The sequence below is a fragment of the Pteropus vampyrus genome, unplaced genomic scaffold (genome assembly GCF_000151845.1).
Source record: "Pteropus vampyrus isolate Shadow unplaced genomic scaffold, Pvam_2.0 Scaffold155, whole genome shotgun sequence".
Taxonomy (NCBI): Eukaryota; Metazoa; Chordata; class Mammalia; order Chiroptera; family Pteropodidae; genus Pteropus; species Pteropus vampyrus.
In genome coordinates this window covers 238791-255221 of record NW_011888936.1, presented here as the reverse complement: position 1 = coordinate 255221, position 16431 = coordinate 238791, and the positions used below count along the sequence as shown (strand labels likewise).

At 34.7% G+C, this 16431-nt stretch overlaps 2 protein-coding genes and 2 pseudogenes across 4 annotated transcripts in view; 2 read left to right on the top strand and 2 right to left on the bottom strand.

Moving 5' to 3' along the window:
• The window catches only part of TBC1D4 (TBC1 domain family member 4), a 198046-nt gene extending 181784 nt beyond the window's left edge, over positions 1-16262 (bottom strand). Inside the window, exons 1-2 of the mRNA XM_023536382.1 lie at positions 16147-16262; positions 2564-2648 (exon numbers count right to left, since the gene is read on the bottom strand). The gene's annotated coding sequence lies outside the window, so the exon portion shown is untranslated. The remainder of the gene's footprint in view (positions 1-2563; positions 2649-16146) is intronic.
• LOC111745441 lies at positions 35-153 on the top strand (annotated as a pseudogene).
• LOC105298494 lies at positions 3165-3835 on the top strand (annotated as a pseudogene).
• COMMD6 (COMM domain containing 6) overlaps positions 11012-16431 on the bottom strand; it is a 15999-nt gene continuing 10579 nt past the window's right edge. Inside the window, exons 4-5 of one of the 3 annotated variants that reach the window (XR_002782642.1) lie at positions 13687-13794; positions 11012-13407 (exon numbers count right to left, since the gene is read on the bottom strand). Coding sequence is in view for 2 of the 3 variants with exons in the window: in XM_011369774.2 (XP_011368076.1) it covers positions 13357-13407; positions 16147-16272 (177 nt within the window). In the remaining variant the exon portion in view is untranslated. Of the gene's footprint in view, positions 13408-13686; positions 13795-16146; positions 16321-16431 lie in introns of those variants that run through there. The other 2 variants (XM_011369774.2, XM_011369772.2) reach the window with 2 other exon arrangements.

Here is a 16431-nt window from a genome sequence, read left to right as displayed (position 1 = left end):
GTTATCTTTTGATAATGTTTAAGATGTCTAGACAGTCTACAGCCATACTACCCTGAACAAGCCCAATCCCATCTGATCTCGGAAGCTAAACAAGGTCGGGCCTGGTTAGTATTTGGATGGGAGACCACCTAGAAAGACCAGGTGCTATAGGCGTAAAAAATAAAAAAATAAAAAATAAGGGATTGTAAGCTGACAAGGTCCTTGCAATCTGTGAAGTCATCCACAGGTTGCCTCACCTAAAAAAAAAAGATGTCTAGACAATAGTTTAGGTAATTATTTATTTAATTCAGGCCACACCTCGAACATAGGTAAATGCTCTTGTCAGGTGAATAAATGGCAAGAATTATAGAAGTGACATTTTTTTCATTTTTTTTAAATTAGGAAATCAAGGCACAAAATAAGTGGGTAATGATAGTCATGTTATAGAGAATGAATGGAATACATAGCAACTGATTGCTAATCAAGGCACAGTACTTGGCACAGCGGGTGATTAATAAGTGTCTGGGGAATGAATGAATTTAGAGTTCTCTTGAATGACAAAGAACAGAATCACTTAGTTTCAGAAGTTACAGATTTCCAGAGGAGATTTTTCTTCTACCATAAAGCTGGGATAATTTTACAATACTCGTTTTTGTCTTACTGCATAATTCAGAAGTGCCTCTAGTGGTCTGAAAAGATCTGTTGTCATAAAACCTATTTGAGCGTTGAAAGGAAATATAGGGTTAAAATGAATATTTATTTAAAGCATGCTTTTAGGTCAGACAGCTCTACATCAGCCAAGCATATGAAATAAACCACAAGCTGTGAAGTACTGTATATTTGAATGAAGCTATTAGTGTGGAGAGATTAAACACTTCCCCCACTGTACACTCCTGTATCATTGAGTAAAATTTCACAGTTATGCTCTTCAGAATTATGTGGATTTATACTGATAGTATAGACCAGTTTCTCTCTAACCCAATAAAATTACTTACAACTGAAAGCAGTATTAATGCTGCAATAAAATTGCAATAAAATTGTCCCTCTGTAGTTACTATTTCTAAGAGGCTGTGAAAAGCTTTAAAATGAATCAATTTTGTCTGTCATAGATGAACTATTTTAATTTTTTTTTTGCTGATTTTAAAATGCATCATGTAAGCTAACAGATAAAATTTTAAAAATGTGTAAATGTAGCATTTTTAAAATGAGTAAGTGCTTTAAATAGGTAATATATGTGGTATTAAACTAAAAGGTTACAAAAATATAAATATAGCAAAATGTAAGTCTCTCTTCCACTCCTTTCCCTATCTACCTATTTTCTTTCCTGAAGCAGCCATTATTACACGTTTATTAAATACATGGATCTAAAACTGAAATAATAATAGCCACCATTTGTTGACTACTTACTGTGTTCACCAAGGATCCTCATAACAACATATGAGATAAGTACTACTATTCTCATTTTACAGACGAGAAAACCAAGTCATGCAGATATTAAGAATCATTTTTAAAGTCACACTTTGTAGGTGGGAGAATTTTGAATCAAAAAAGAGACACTGTTTATATGGTGTACACAAATAGGTACTATACTAAAGAGAATAGTTAAGAAACTAGCTGAACTAGAGTAATAGTTACTAGGGTAATAGCGGTTTGATAAACAATGAGAAATCAAACTTAATAATAATACTATTAAAATGTCTTTAGGAATTAAGAATTACTTCATTTAATTATTAAGCAATATATATTGAATACCTGCTGTGGTCCAGGCACTGTAAACAGACTTGCCATTCTCATGGAGCTTGTCCAGTGAGGGATGCAGACAAGTGACAAGCAATATTGTGTGGTTTATATAAGTGAGATAGTGCCATAACAAAACTCTAACATATGTGACATTGATTCCAGGATGATGTGACAGATGGGGAAAAAAAAAAAAACCTGTTAGTGGAGGCTGAAAAAAACAGCAAAAAATCTATTGCAGGAGACTGGAAAAAAATGGTGAGGAAACTGCTATAGAAATGAAAAATAGTGACCCATGTTATGTAATGGTCAAAGTATCACCTGCAGAAACCTGAAAGATAGTCCACCCAGTTACTTGATGGACTTTTGAATTTGAGCAAAGAGATTTCCAAGCAGAAATGTGAGAATATCAGCTAGTTTCTATCAGCTGAAATTTAAGGAACTTCAAGAGATGGATTTATAAAAGAACCGGCCAATTTGTAAGCAGAATTTAGAGAGGGGCTAGCATTTGCCAGTCTGGAATATAAACTGTGTCTCTTTATAGCTCTCAAGCAAATAAAAAATTATCAAATTAAAGAGGTGGCCTAGGAATTATTTTTTAAGCAAATGGGGTGGGGGGTGTGGTAGAAGAGAAGAAACAAAAAATGATGACTGAGGTCATCATTTTTTCCACTCCAGGAAGCAGTGGGACTGCCTCTGGTTTACATAGTTACTAAATGTTCTCATCCCTTTGCTCTAATATGCATGGAATAAGTTATTTAGATCAGGCAATATTTTTATGGTTATGGCTGTAACTCTAGAAAATAATTATTAATCTCTGTTTTGAATTATTAAACTCAATACATACCTTTAATTAAAATTCAACTCCTCTCTCAGCTACCCATTATGAAATTCCTTGTTTTTCTCCCTTGTTAAGTGATCCATTGCTTTCCCTAAAAAAAGAAGAAGAAGGAAAAAAAAAAAAGCAGTGAGAGACAGACCTCTGAAAATGACTATTTCTTTTTCTTGTTATTTTGCAAAAGCAACTGAAGGATTCCTGGAATAGGGAAGTTAGGAAATCTAACTTATTGGATGTCCCCCATTATAAGAATGTTGGAAAATTATTTTCAAAATAAGCAATAGAAAAGAATTGTAGATAAATGTGATGCAAAATTAGGGGCACAATAAAATCTCCTCAAACCATGATGAAAATACTGCAGAAAGATATACCAACAAATTGTGAAACTGTAAAATCTAATATTTCAAAATAAGCTAATAGAAATTAAGAAAAGTATACAAGTCATGAAAGAATAGCATAAATCAGAATTAGAAAAACTCAAAAATTACAAAACCAGAATCTGGGGTTATAAAGCAAGGAAGCCAAGTCCTTTGCTGCACTTCTCTCTGCCACCTCTTTCATTTGTCCCCTCAAACATCAACTTAAATTCATTATTTTCTACGCTAGATTCATGGTCCTCACCAACACAGACGTGCAATAGCAGATAAAGCACATGACGGCTTTCATTGAACAAGAAGCCAGTGAGAATGCAGAAGAAATAGAGGCAAAGGCAAAGGCAATGTAAAACATAAGAAAAGTTATCTTGTGCAAACAAAAAGATTGAGCATTATAGAATATTGTGAAAAGAAAGAAATGCAGGTTATATAGCAGAAGGAAATTTATTTAGATGTCCAACTAGATGAAGCAAGTAAGTTCAAAAGTCCTCTGACCCAGAAATGACCTCATTACAGACCTAAGTGAAGCAAAACAGACACTCAAGCAAGGTAGTAAAAAGTAAAACCAGGCACTGAATGCCAGAAGCACTGGTCCTCCGGGATTTGTACGAGTTGCTGTAGCCCCTAGTTACTGTTCTTTGCAGGCATCAGGACCTCTTTCTGGTAAAAGCCAAAGTGCAAAAAGTGATCCCTATATACAAAATCGCCACCCAAAAATAAAGATGGTGATGTCTAAATTGATCAGGAGGCCTACCTATCTGAATAAATAGCTGGCAGTGCTGAAATCCATGATGGAGATCACAAAATAAAGGTTTCCAATAGCCAGCTGCATCTCATAGTTCAGGAATGATGCCAGGAGATAGTGAGCTTGTTTGGTGCAAATACCAACAGAAAGTTTGGGGATTAAGCCTTTGGGAGGTGGAGCTTACTCCAGGGCTGTACAACTATTATATGAAAGCATCTGAATTTTGAAAAAACAAGATTTTCTATGTCACCTCCTTTTTGATGTTCTGATAATGTTTTATTTTTATCAATGGGATAGCTTTTCTGTAGCTATTGCTTTTGGTCTAATCATTAACATAGGGAGAAAGGTTCACTTGAAACAGGAACATACCTCGAATTCTAAGAGTAGCACAACTTTCCGTGGTTTTGAGCATGAGGTAGAGGGGATCAGACAATGGTTGTATGACTTTCCCTCTGTCTTCTGCTCTTTCTCTACCTCCAGATATCTAGTTTAGAGAGTTTTAAGTCTCTTTAAGTGTCTGCTCTTTTGACTTATTATGTATATGAATCATCCATTATGGTGGTTGTAACTTCACTGTTACCTATTTGGGCCTAGGAGTAGTCTTCATATTTAAGTGTGCTTTATTTAATAGTAAAACAAAAAAGCCAACATGGGGGAAAAAATGAGAGAACTCTGAATGTAATTTTTTTTTAATTTTAAGAAAGCATAAACTAGAAGGAACACAAAAACAAATAAAAACAACAAATAGTGTCTTAAAAGAAATAGATTAAAAGGAAAATACAATTTAGAAAGAATGAAGAGGTGAAAAGGATCTGAAAATGACAGATATAGAACACAGTCAAAGAAGTTTCTACATATGTATACTTGGAGTACCTAAAGAAGAGAAGCAACTTAATGGAACAGAACAAATATTAAAGGCCTATAATCTAAAAAAATTTTTCTGAAGTAAAAAAATAATAATAATACATATTGAAAAGCACACAATGTACCTGGAAAAATGGACCCAAAATGACCAACACCAAAACTTTTTCTAGTAAAACTAATACATTTTAAAGAAAAACTTTAAATATTCGTTTTGTATCTAGACACCCCCCGTAAAAAAAAAATCATTTATAAGGGAAATGGTACCAAATTGTCATCAGCTCTTTCTATATGAACTCCTTTAAGGTTAAAGAAAATAGAGTGATATATTTAACACACTTAAAGCAAGAAAATGTGACCTAAGTGTTTTATATCCATGCAAACCGATATTCAAATATAAAGACCATATGCAAACTGATGTTAACGTTCAAGATGTACAGGATCTCATGCATGCACTCATGCATGTATAGAATTCAAACTCCATCTTAAAGGAAGGAGCAGTTACTATTCAGCTCTAGCCAGTTATTAGCACTGGAGAATGTAAGCGTAGTGTTTTGGGATCTTCCAATTTTGTGAAGGACTCTCAACTTAAAAATAAAAACATTGTGGAGACCAAAAGAATATTTCTGTTCAACAACTAAATGTATGATCTCTTAAACTGAGGCTAAAGAAAACCACTATTTATTTATTCATTTAATATTCTGTTATAATGTTTAAAGTTCTAATAATGAGATCATAATTTATAATATGGCTTATTAAAAAGATGACTGCTTGATTTCAATATTTTGCAACTTTATTCATGTTTCACACATGGTGGAGCATAATTCCTGACTTCAGAGAGAGACTATTCCATTTATCTTGACATATCCTTCTGTTCTATCTTTGTCAACTTCTTTAAAAATATTTTAGATGTTTTAGTCAAAGTAGTATTTCCAAATGATTTAAGTGTAAAACTACTTTTGGAAATTTGTTAAACTCAAACAAGCATCTTTTACTGCCAGTATAATTATGGAACGAGCTGCTTACCAATTCATGTATCACTAATTAAAATATAAAAAGCACATCATCTGGCTCAAAGTGTACTTTAATTATGGTGGTGTGGATGATTTAGGCCAGCTGCATGATAAAAATTGCTCAGTAATGTATCTTGGTCTCTTATCTTGAAGTAAGAACAAATATATTTGTAAACTAAAACTGCTAATCTTTTGATTTTTTATAAAACATCGTTAATTCCCAGGATTTTAAAAAAAAATTTGTTATGGAAATTTTTACACAAATAAAAAACTACAATGACATCATGAACCCGAATATACACACCACCCGACTCCAATAATTAATAAATGGCTAATATTTCATCTACACCCCTGACCACTAAGTGGCTGTGGATGAGTAGGACAAAGCTCCCCAGATGATCTGTACTTACCCTATAGTACAGATCACTATCTCAAAATCTCTCTCAAGGGCATGATCTCAAAACACTATCTATCTCAAAATCTCTCTCAAGGGCATGATCAGTTTCATTCATCTCAGTATCCTTGACTCTTGGTATATGCTTGATACAGAATAGACACCAAGTATCTGACTGATGAAAGGTCAAATGTCTATACTAGAAAGCAAGGATTCCCCCTACCCTACAGGTGGCATTTTTAGCAAGGAAGGAAAAACACCCTCTTCATCACCTGCCTAACTAAGTAGCTACTTCTGCGGTGTGAAGGGGTTGCCTGTGTTAGAAGGAATAGTAACCAGAGTCTACTTCTCTAGATTCCTATTTGTCCTGCCATTCCTTTGAAAACTCCTAATGGCCAGAATGGTAATTTCCCTTTGAATTCCTCAAACCTGTTGCCTGAGTCATCAAGGTCTAGAAGCTGAAATCTCCTTACATCCTGCAGTTATGTTCTTGATAATAACAGTTCTTGAACAGCACATCTTAAATATTCCTTAGCCCTTTCCCTTGATACAGAAACGTGAAGCATAATAAGACATGTAAGTGATTCTTCTTAACAAATGTTCTTCATATGCTGAAATAATAACTGGCTAAAGATTAATAGCTACATTCTCCTAGGGCACTTGTAATTCAGAAGAACATAAATCAAGATCAAGTTAATCAAGCTATGCAATCCATTACACTTAGTATTTCTGTGTGCTCTAAATGGTGTTTAAATCAGCTGCTTGGATATTCCCCTTATCAAATACAGGCCTAGTAAAATTAGCACACTCTTTGGAGAAGGGCATGTGGATAATAAAATTCCAATTAAGTGATGGTGCCCAGAAACTTCTTATTCAAATTTTAAAATGTTCAATTCTTAAATTCTAAAATTCTTAATCAGTGATATCTTGCTCGGTGTAACAGGACGTAGGCTAATTTTATATGAGCATCATTCATTCCATGAGAATTAATGAAACATTATAGTCATGAACTAGCACAAAAGCAGGTAGATTATTTCTTTAGGCAATATATAAAAAGCTATTAAAAAAATAAAATGTTAAAAAAATATGTATATATAGTATGAAAAAAAATAAACTGGCACTTAAAAAAAAAAAAAGGAAGCTATATAGCAATTTACCTCCAGAAGTTTTAGGCAAGTTTAATTATCCCTGTGTAGAAAAGAGTTAACAGAGTAGTCCTGACTACTTATATTTAAAAAGACCTGCTTACAAAGTTGGCCTTTGGCTGGCATCTGGGAACTTGGATTTCAGGAGCTTTCCCACCATGAACTGATATGAGCAGCTCACTGTGTTTAAAGCATTTGTACAAACAATATAATTTCTGCAAACCACCCCCCCCCACCCCCACGCAACGCACATTCCTTCTCGGAACCTGAAACTTGGGTATGTGCCAGGTAAGGGGTGCCTATATGATCAGCAACTGATGAAACCCTGGATTTTGAGTCTTTAATGAGGTTCCCTGGAGGGTGATATTTCCCACAATTTATCACAACTTGTTGCTTAAGAAATTAAGCACATCTTGTGTGACTCCACTGTCAGAGGAAGCTTAGAATCTCGGAAGCCTGGTTTACCCCAGACTTTCGCCCCATGTGTCTTTTCTCTTTGCTGGTTTTGCTTTACATCCTTTCACTGTAATAAATAAGCCACGAATATGACTACAAGCTGAGTCCTGGGAGTTCTCCTAATGAATTACCAAAACTAAGGGTGGTCTTGAGGACATCCAACACAATCTCCTAATCTACTTTTAAATGAATCACTTAATGGGAGTATTAATAGTTTGCACCCCAATATAAGAAATGGCTTATAAATGCATTATTAATGAAAATTTAGGGATTCCCTAACTAAGCATTGTAATTCAAGAAATCTATAACAATTGATTGCAATTGTAATTGGTTATGATTTTGGTTACAGTGCTGTAGCATAGCAATAGAACTTTTAACTGGGCATACAGCTACATACATTTTCCAGTCTCCTTTGCAGTGTGGCCACATGAATAGGTTCTGGCCAATGGGATGTGAGTAGAGTGAGGTGTGTTTACATGGAATATGAGTTTATATGGTTTTTGCTTACCTTTCCCTCTCTCCCTTCTGCTGGCTGGTATGTAGACATGATGCTAGAAAATGGAGCAGCCGTGTTTTTCACAAAATGGAAGCCACATGTTGAAGATGGCTGGTCAGCTACATAGGAGTCTGAAGCCCTTGATGACTTCCAGAGGAGAGCCACCATATCAACTATTTTATTTAACCCACCTTACCAGGAAGATACAGCCACATTCTCGCATTCATGATCGCATATATATTATTTTTCTGTTTGTCAGCTGGTTCAATCGCAAACCAAACCGATAATCACATGATCTATTGTTCAGGTTATCTTTCTCACCAATCTGGCTCAAAAACGTGAGCCAGATCTTGTGGTCTGACTTATGTCAGCAGCAGAACTTTTCTTTTCAGACTTCCAAATCCACACCCCCCCCCCCAGTTTTATTGGAATGTAATTGACATATATCATTGTATTAGTTTAAGGTGTATATGATTTGATGTATGTATCTATTGTGAAATGATTACCAGAATGTTTAGTTAACATCTATCACCTCACATAATTATATTTTTTTCCTTGCGATGAGAATAAGATCTACTCTCTTAGTAACTTTCAAATATACAATACAGTATCGTTAACTATAGTCACCATACTGTACATCAGACTTCTAAATTTTAATAATATCAAAATCTAAAATATGCAGCAGACCCAGCACCCACGTTTTGGTTTCTAACACCATTGTACACTAAAAAGAACAAGGGCCCCTGGAAAAAAACGGCTGACTCTAGGACTGGGGCAGCAAATAAACAAATGAGCCTGGAGTACCTTGTAGTGTCAATGACAGTCGGGAAGTCCTTAAAAAGGGAGTGACGGAGGGGTGGGAGGCAATGTCAAAGAGGCACGGGATCTAAACAAAACAGCTTCCAAAGGTCAAAATTGGAATGATTTGAGCAACAAAAAAGTATTCAGTTATTACCCCAAGTATAAAATAAATATCCATGAGTTCATACTGATATAAATAAATGAATAAATTAATAATCATGGGAGAAGAAACAAATGTCTCACAGAATTCCAAATAAAATATGTAGTACTTCATCGAAAAAATGGGGAGGGGAGCATAACTCCACATTTCTCAAGTATGGGCTGCATTCCTTCCAAAGAATAAAGTATGGAAAGAAGGGAAAAAAGAACAACTTTACAGTGGAGAAACCTAACAAACAATACTTCGTCAAGGTTACCCAGATCAACATCAAGTCACAAATCATGTTGCTGGTATACACCCTTGATAGGATGTGAAGAAAATAGCATTTTATCTCTGTGACCTTCCTCCCAAATACCTATCACTCCAGTCCAGAAAAACATCAGACAAATCCCAACTGAGGCACATCCTACAATATACCTGACCAGTACTCCTCAAAACTGTCAAGGTCAACGAAAGCAAGGAAAGTCTTTCGAAACTGTCAGAGATAAGAGGAGCTTAAGAAGACATGATGACTCTATGTAATATAATGTCCTGGATGGGATCCTGAAACAGAATAAATGATATTAGGTACAAACCAATGTATCAATATTGGTTCATCAATTGTAACAAATGTGCCATACTAACATAAGGGAAACTGAGTGTGGGGTATATGGGAACTCTTTATACTGTCTTCTCATTTTTTTCTATAAATCTAAAGCTTCTCAAAAATAGTTTATTTTTTAAAATCTAAAATATACAGGGTTTTTTTGTTTTGTTTTTTACACATTGTTTAAAAAAGTAATTCTGCTTAAGTACTTTTAAAAACAAGCCACCAGTATGTTGGAAGTTTCAATCCCTTTAAATAAACGTGACTGTTTTGCCTTCTTCCCACATAACTCTAATGATGTTATCCTGCCTCGGCAGCAGAATATATTAGAATATTTGTGTTCTGCTCGATAAGCTCGGGCACAATCTATTCCTTTTGGAAACTAAAAGCTCATTAATCGTTTTTCCAACTTGAAAATGAGTTGCTTTCCAGAAATTTGAATGTGAGTCAAATGTTTGAAACTTGAAACACATTTTCCCACAGAAATGTTATTACAAACAGTGGTTAATTCCCAGGCCAGCTCAATAAAGCTCGTTAAATTAATTATAAGCAAAAAGACATTGCAATGAAAATAGTATGAAACTATATTATGAAAAAAAAATTAGCCTTTTAAATTCAAAAGATAGGTATACGATTTTATTCTAATCAGTTCCATCACCCACAGTGTCTGAGTCAGAGGCTTGCTTTAGACCTCTTTGTATATAACCTTAAACACTGCAAATGGGGAAAGGAAGGAGAGTGAATGGCATTAAACTGAGGGGGGAGGGAGATGGAGAGACCGTACGTACAGTCTGAGAAGTCAAGTACGTGTTTTTAACCCAGACTGGGAACGAGAGGGTTTCAACTGTGATTTCTGGGAATACAAGGAAACTGGCGCCCCACTGGATGGAAGAAGGGATAGAAAGAGGACTTGGCTTCTCACAATCCTCGAATCATTAACGTGCTATGATCCAGAGGGTGGGTAATAGGGCTCGTCTGTGGCAGTTGGTAAGCCCAAATGACCAACTGGCTAACTCTTCAAGCAGGTGGGATCTGAGTACACAGGAGGGCAGCAGCGGGCCTTGGACCTGGGCTCCTCTCAGCAGTGAGCTTCCTAGCAGAGGACAAAAAAGGTGGGCTTACATAGGAGACTTGCTCATGGGGTGTGAAGAGGACATAAATTTCCAAGGTGGATTATCAGAAGAAACAGAAGTGAGAGCTAGAAATGAAGTTTCTTGCCCTGGTGCCAGCCAAAATGTTACACCTAACTGGAGTCACTATTTCTGAAGCACAGTGAGGCCTACATTTGCTGTATTTCAGGTTTGTCTATCCTGGTTTGTGGAGGCACTTCACAAACAATTTTGTTTCATAAACACTACACATTTGTGAAATTAAAAGAAGATATTATACCATTAAAAACCAAGACTTTTCTTTCAAAAGCATACTAAAAAACAAGTATTTTTTAATCATGTATTTTCAAAACCATAATATGTATTTTTTAGAATACATAATAGACTTAAACCAAAAAATGTTTAACTGTTCTTCCTCTCCCTCTAGATACTAGCTCCACCAGTGCTTACAACCTGGTAGGCTTCCCTCCATACCTTTCTTACTTTTCCATTAAGCATTCAAATGCATATGAATGCATTTTATACCATTTTATAAACCACGGCAATATGTACAGTATTGATAATATCTCAAGGCAAATCTTAGAAGCTATATGACTTTCAATACATTAGATAGGCCAGATTTACTCAAACATTTCCTTATTCAGATATTCTTTGCTGTGTTCCCTTTACTCTGCTGCTGGAAATGCTACAATAAAAATTTTCATACATATATTTTGTTATTCAGGTTTATGCTCACTTCTGTTGTAACAAACATTCCAGAAATCTCACCAGCTTACCACACACAGTAAGTTCATTTCTAGCTAACACCACTGTCCAATGCAAGTCAGGCTGTTCTTTTGCAATTTGCCTCCAACAGTGCTTTGAAGATCCATCTTATTATGGTTTTGCTATCTTAAGTCCTTCATTTCCAGCAGCAAGGTTGGTAGAGGGCTTGGAAGATGACAGGGACTGATTTATGAGGAAGACTGTATGTGGCTTAAGACACTTTGCCCAGATTCTACTGACTACAACCCAATCATGTGACCCTTACCTAACTGCAAGGGAGGCTGGGAAATGCAGTCTTCCTGTGTTCCCAGAGGTGATGGACGGATAAGCATTTACCCAACTTTGCCAAATATGTTTTTATATTGCTGGCTTTATTCCAAAAGATATATTCCTAGACTGTAAAATTTCTATCATTTTGCAAAATGACCTAAATAATAACTGTTATTTCTACCAGCAGAGTGAAAATACTCAGAACCATTCTTCCTCTTCTAAATCTCCCCTCTATACGTGCTAAAAAACTAGAAACTCAGTTGACCAGATTTGTGTCAACAGGGTCCTGGTTTAACTTCCACCCACTGAGAGGCACTCTCATTGTAAAATCTGGGAGGGTAAAGAAGCAAGCAGCCTTTATTTCATTACACGTTGACAGATGGCAGAAATGGCATGTACAGTGGCTTTCAGGTGATGTCTTGCATTGTGGAGGGATGACTGGCAGTAGCTTTCCCTGAAATTCTTGCACTATTGGATTTTCTAAAGCCAGCAATGATTTCTCCTGACTTGTTCCCTCAGTCTTTCTGACAGTTTAGTGAACTTCTTTATACAAGAAATTAGATAATTTCTTATATAAAATCTCCTCCTACTTGAAATATTTAAAGCAATTTGCTTTCCAGATCAAGGATTCACTTACATATCAACACAGATAGCATTCTTCTTTTGTCTGTTTATGGCTCTTTTTTTTCTACATAAAAGTTGCTAATTCTTATTTTTCAAATATATTTATGTTTTATATTATAGCTTGCTCTTCCCAAGCCTTGGCTAACATAAATATCCTCTAAAACCTCATTTTTATCTTTGTTACTTAAGCCATTAATCCATCTGGAATTTTTCTTTGCATGTGTTGTGACTGTTATCATCCTTTATTAAATAAGACATTTTCCCACCTAACTGAAATACCATCCTTGTTCCAAATGTCTTGATCTATTTCTAAGCCACGTACTCTATCCCAGTGATCCATTTGTTTATTCCTAAGCAGTGCTATACATGTTGATTGCTGTGGCTTTATGGAATATTTTAACAACTAGTTTATAAATCTAAATTCAAGGGAGATTATCTAACACAGAAACCTGTACTATGAGGTTAACTCAGTTACATATAGAACTCAGAATAAAACTTATCTTTCTATCTCTATGCATATATTTGAACTTTCTATAAATATTAATAACAGAAACTACTGAATGCTTGGCTAACATGAGGGAGCAATGGTCAGTCCTAACCTGCTTTCAAATGTTTGAGAAAAGCAGCCTCATTGTTCTCACTGACTGCTTTTCTAATAAAAGAATGTTATAAAATTGAATTTGTAATGTTATCCTTTTCAATGTTTTCAATCATGTAAATGTTTATCTGAGGTTTTTTTTATTGAGATGTAATTCACATACCACTCACTTCACCCTTTAAAGCGTTCAATTCAGTCTTTTAGTACATTCACAAAGTTGTGCATCAATTTCCACTACCTAATTCTTGTTTGTCTGATTTTTTTATTATTTAAAAAAAAAATGAAACACAAAAGTGTAATTTTCATTCAATAAATATCATTTGATCCTTATTCGGCTCTGTTACAAAAAGTGAGGTCCATGATTTTAGAATGATGACAGCAATTTATCAACCAAGTAATCAGTTTTCACACAGTTTCAATAATGGCAGCAATTTCCTTGAACTGTCTGTAGAAATTCTGGAGAGAAAGGGGGAAAATAATATTAATTTTGCTTTCAGAGGTAATTCAAGTAGCTCTTTCAATAACAGTTGAAATATGTAACATATTAAGACTGCACTTTAATGTTATATCCTCAACTATTAAAGAAGGGTACTCTAAGAAACTAACAGGTACAATTTGGTGCTGCAAATAAAAATACTATTGCAGAGTTGGATAATTAGCTCATGACTAAACTTTCAAAAGGCACCTACAAAAGTTCTTTTGAGATCACAACAGAAAGATTGATTAAATACCCACCACTGTCCTAGAAACTGAAGATAAAAACAAAAATGACAGCTCGGTTCCCAGGCCTCAAATCACTTTAAATGTCGTGAAAGACTGCATTTCAGGGTGATAGGAGCTATCCTGTTTAAGATACAAGTTCAATTACAGTAAGAGAGATCCAACATTGGCAATGGCTTGAATAGTAGAAGCTTATTACTCTTTCGCTTATAAATTGAGCTTGTCTGATACTCCTGTAGAAGTCATCTTCTTTTTTTAAACTTCAGATAAGGAAGGGACCAGATTCTGCCTTCCTTCTCCTCTACCTGCCAGGAAGCTAGGAGGCAAATTTGAAACTTAACCTCAGCAATTAAAATACCCTCTAGAGATTAACAAATTTGTATTTTCCTTCCTTTTTTGGTCTTACTTCTTAATTTTGCTACTCAAAAACATATGTATTTTGTTTTAATTTATGTGTAAATTTATTATGGAATAAAACAGGATGTCACTATTTCTTTAAAAATATATACTGATGGACAAAATTTCAGCTACAAGAAATATATAAATTAAAAGCTCAAAGAATGTACCTTAGCTCTCAGTCCTGTAATGTGACCAACAGGTTCTGTTTGTCTGGTTAGCTTTTAAGCCATGTAAAAACTACCTTTAAAAGAGATGCCCCCCTTTCTAATTTTTCCAATGGAAAAAAAAAATTCTAAAGAGAGAATCAGAGAGCATGAATGCTGCACAGGAAAATAATTATGACAGGATTATAAATTACAAAAAGTATTGAAACCTATATTCTCTTTTGAAATTATTTGGTCCTTATATTCGGCTGAAGGCTACTCACATATTACAGTATACTACATTTATTTCCTTTTAACCAAGTCCTACTTCCTTCCAAAACACTAATTAGCATTAATAATGTTGAATCTGTGACCATTATTTTTTGTTCTAAGGCAGCGATACCTGTTTTAAAGAACTGAAAGGGAAAAAAAACCTTTAAAATGTAATTTGTAAAACAGAATTTCCATATGATCCAGCAACCTCATTTTTGGGTATATATCCAAAAAAATAAAATAAAATCACTATCTCAAAGAGATATCTGCACTCCCATGTTCACTGAAGCATTATTTACGATAGCCGAGGTATGGAAACAACCAAAGTGTCTGGTGACAGATGGTTAAAGAAAATGTGGTGTAGTATGTGGTGTACACATATACATACACACATATACAGTAGAATACTATCCATCCTTAAAAAGAAGGAAATTCTGCTATTTGACAACATGAATGAACCTAGAAGGCATTACACTAAGTGAAATAAGCCAGACACAGGAAGACAAATACTGTATGATCTCACTGATAGGTGCAATCTAATAAGGTAGAACTCACAGTAACAGGAGTATACAGTGGTCACCAGGGTTGTGGGGTAGGGAAATAAGGAGATGATGGTCAAAGGTATAAACTTTCAGTTATAAGATGAGTTAGTTCTGGAGACCTAACAGTATAGTGAATACAGTTAGTAATAATGTATTATTATCAATATATTTGAAATCTGCTAGGAAAGATCTCAACTGCTCTCACCACACAGGTACACAAAATAGTTAATTATGTGAGATGACGAATATGTTAATTAGCTTGACTGCAGTAATCATTTCACAATGTATACATATACAAAAATCATCATCTTGTATACATTAAATATATATGATTTTTATTGTCAATTCTACTTCAATATAGCTGGGGGTGGGAGGGCATAGCTTGTAAAAGAGGTCGAAAGCATCCTAAAGTGGTCTGTAAGAGGCTTTTCTTAGAGTAATAACTGCTATGAAAGAAGATTCTTATCTAGTCACTCACCAAAGAAAACAAAACAAACAAAAACAAACTCAAAAGCCAGTTAAATTAGTCACTGACAAAACATTTCCCTGTATGTACATTTTTTCAAAAGTCTAATTTCTCACCCACCCCCCGTTTCTTCCTTCCTTACAGAAAAGAAGTAGAAGGATAATATGAATAACATGACTCTAAATATAAACCATTAAGTTACTCATATCTCTAACTGACAGAACTAGTCATCAAGTATTAGTGTTCAACCTATATTTTGTAGTCAGAAAATTCAGGGTCAACACTATGCAAAATAAGATTCATTTAGCTTATTATTCTTAAATATTAAGCCTAAGAATAAGATAAAACAGTTCAATGTAAAGTAAATATCTTGTCACAGAAGATGAAAATTCCCGAAATATACTAGAGTACTGTGAAAGTGATCAAATGTGACAGTATACAAATTCAGCATATTACATTGAAAATATTAAAAACAACTTGATCAAATTCCCTAAGAAAACAAATTCAGATCTTTTGTACTAATAAATGTAAAACACATCAAAATAACTGCAAATAAAAACAATTAAAATTCTCCCTTAAGAAAGATTTTATACATCTTTTTAAGCAGCAATTACAGAACGATGAAATAAACTGAATGAGTTAAATCACAAACCTGAAACTGTGGAATTGTCATTTCAAAACACTTGTTCTTTACTTGGCCAGAATGATCTGCCACTTTCAGCATCACTGCAACATAAGGATACTTAAGTGATCTGCAACTGTCCGAGCTCACAGCCATACCCAGTTTCCACTGAAAATCTAGAAGCTATAAACGAAACAGTATAAAACATCAGTAATAATATTGCCTCGAACGCAGATATTTATTGAATTTTACTGGTCTCACATTCAACTTTTGCCAATTATAATAAAAGAAAATACCTTCATTTTAATATTGCTA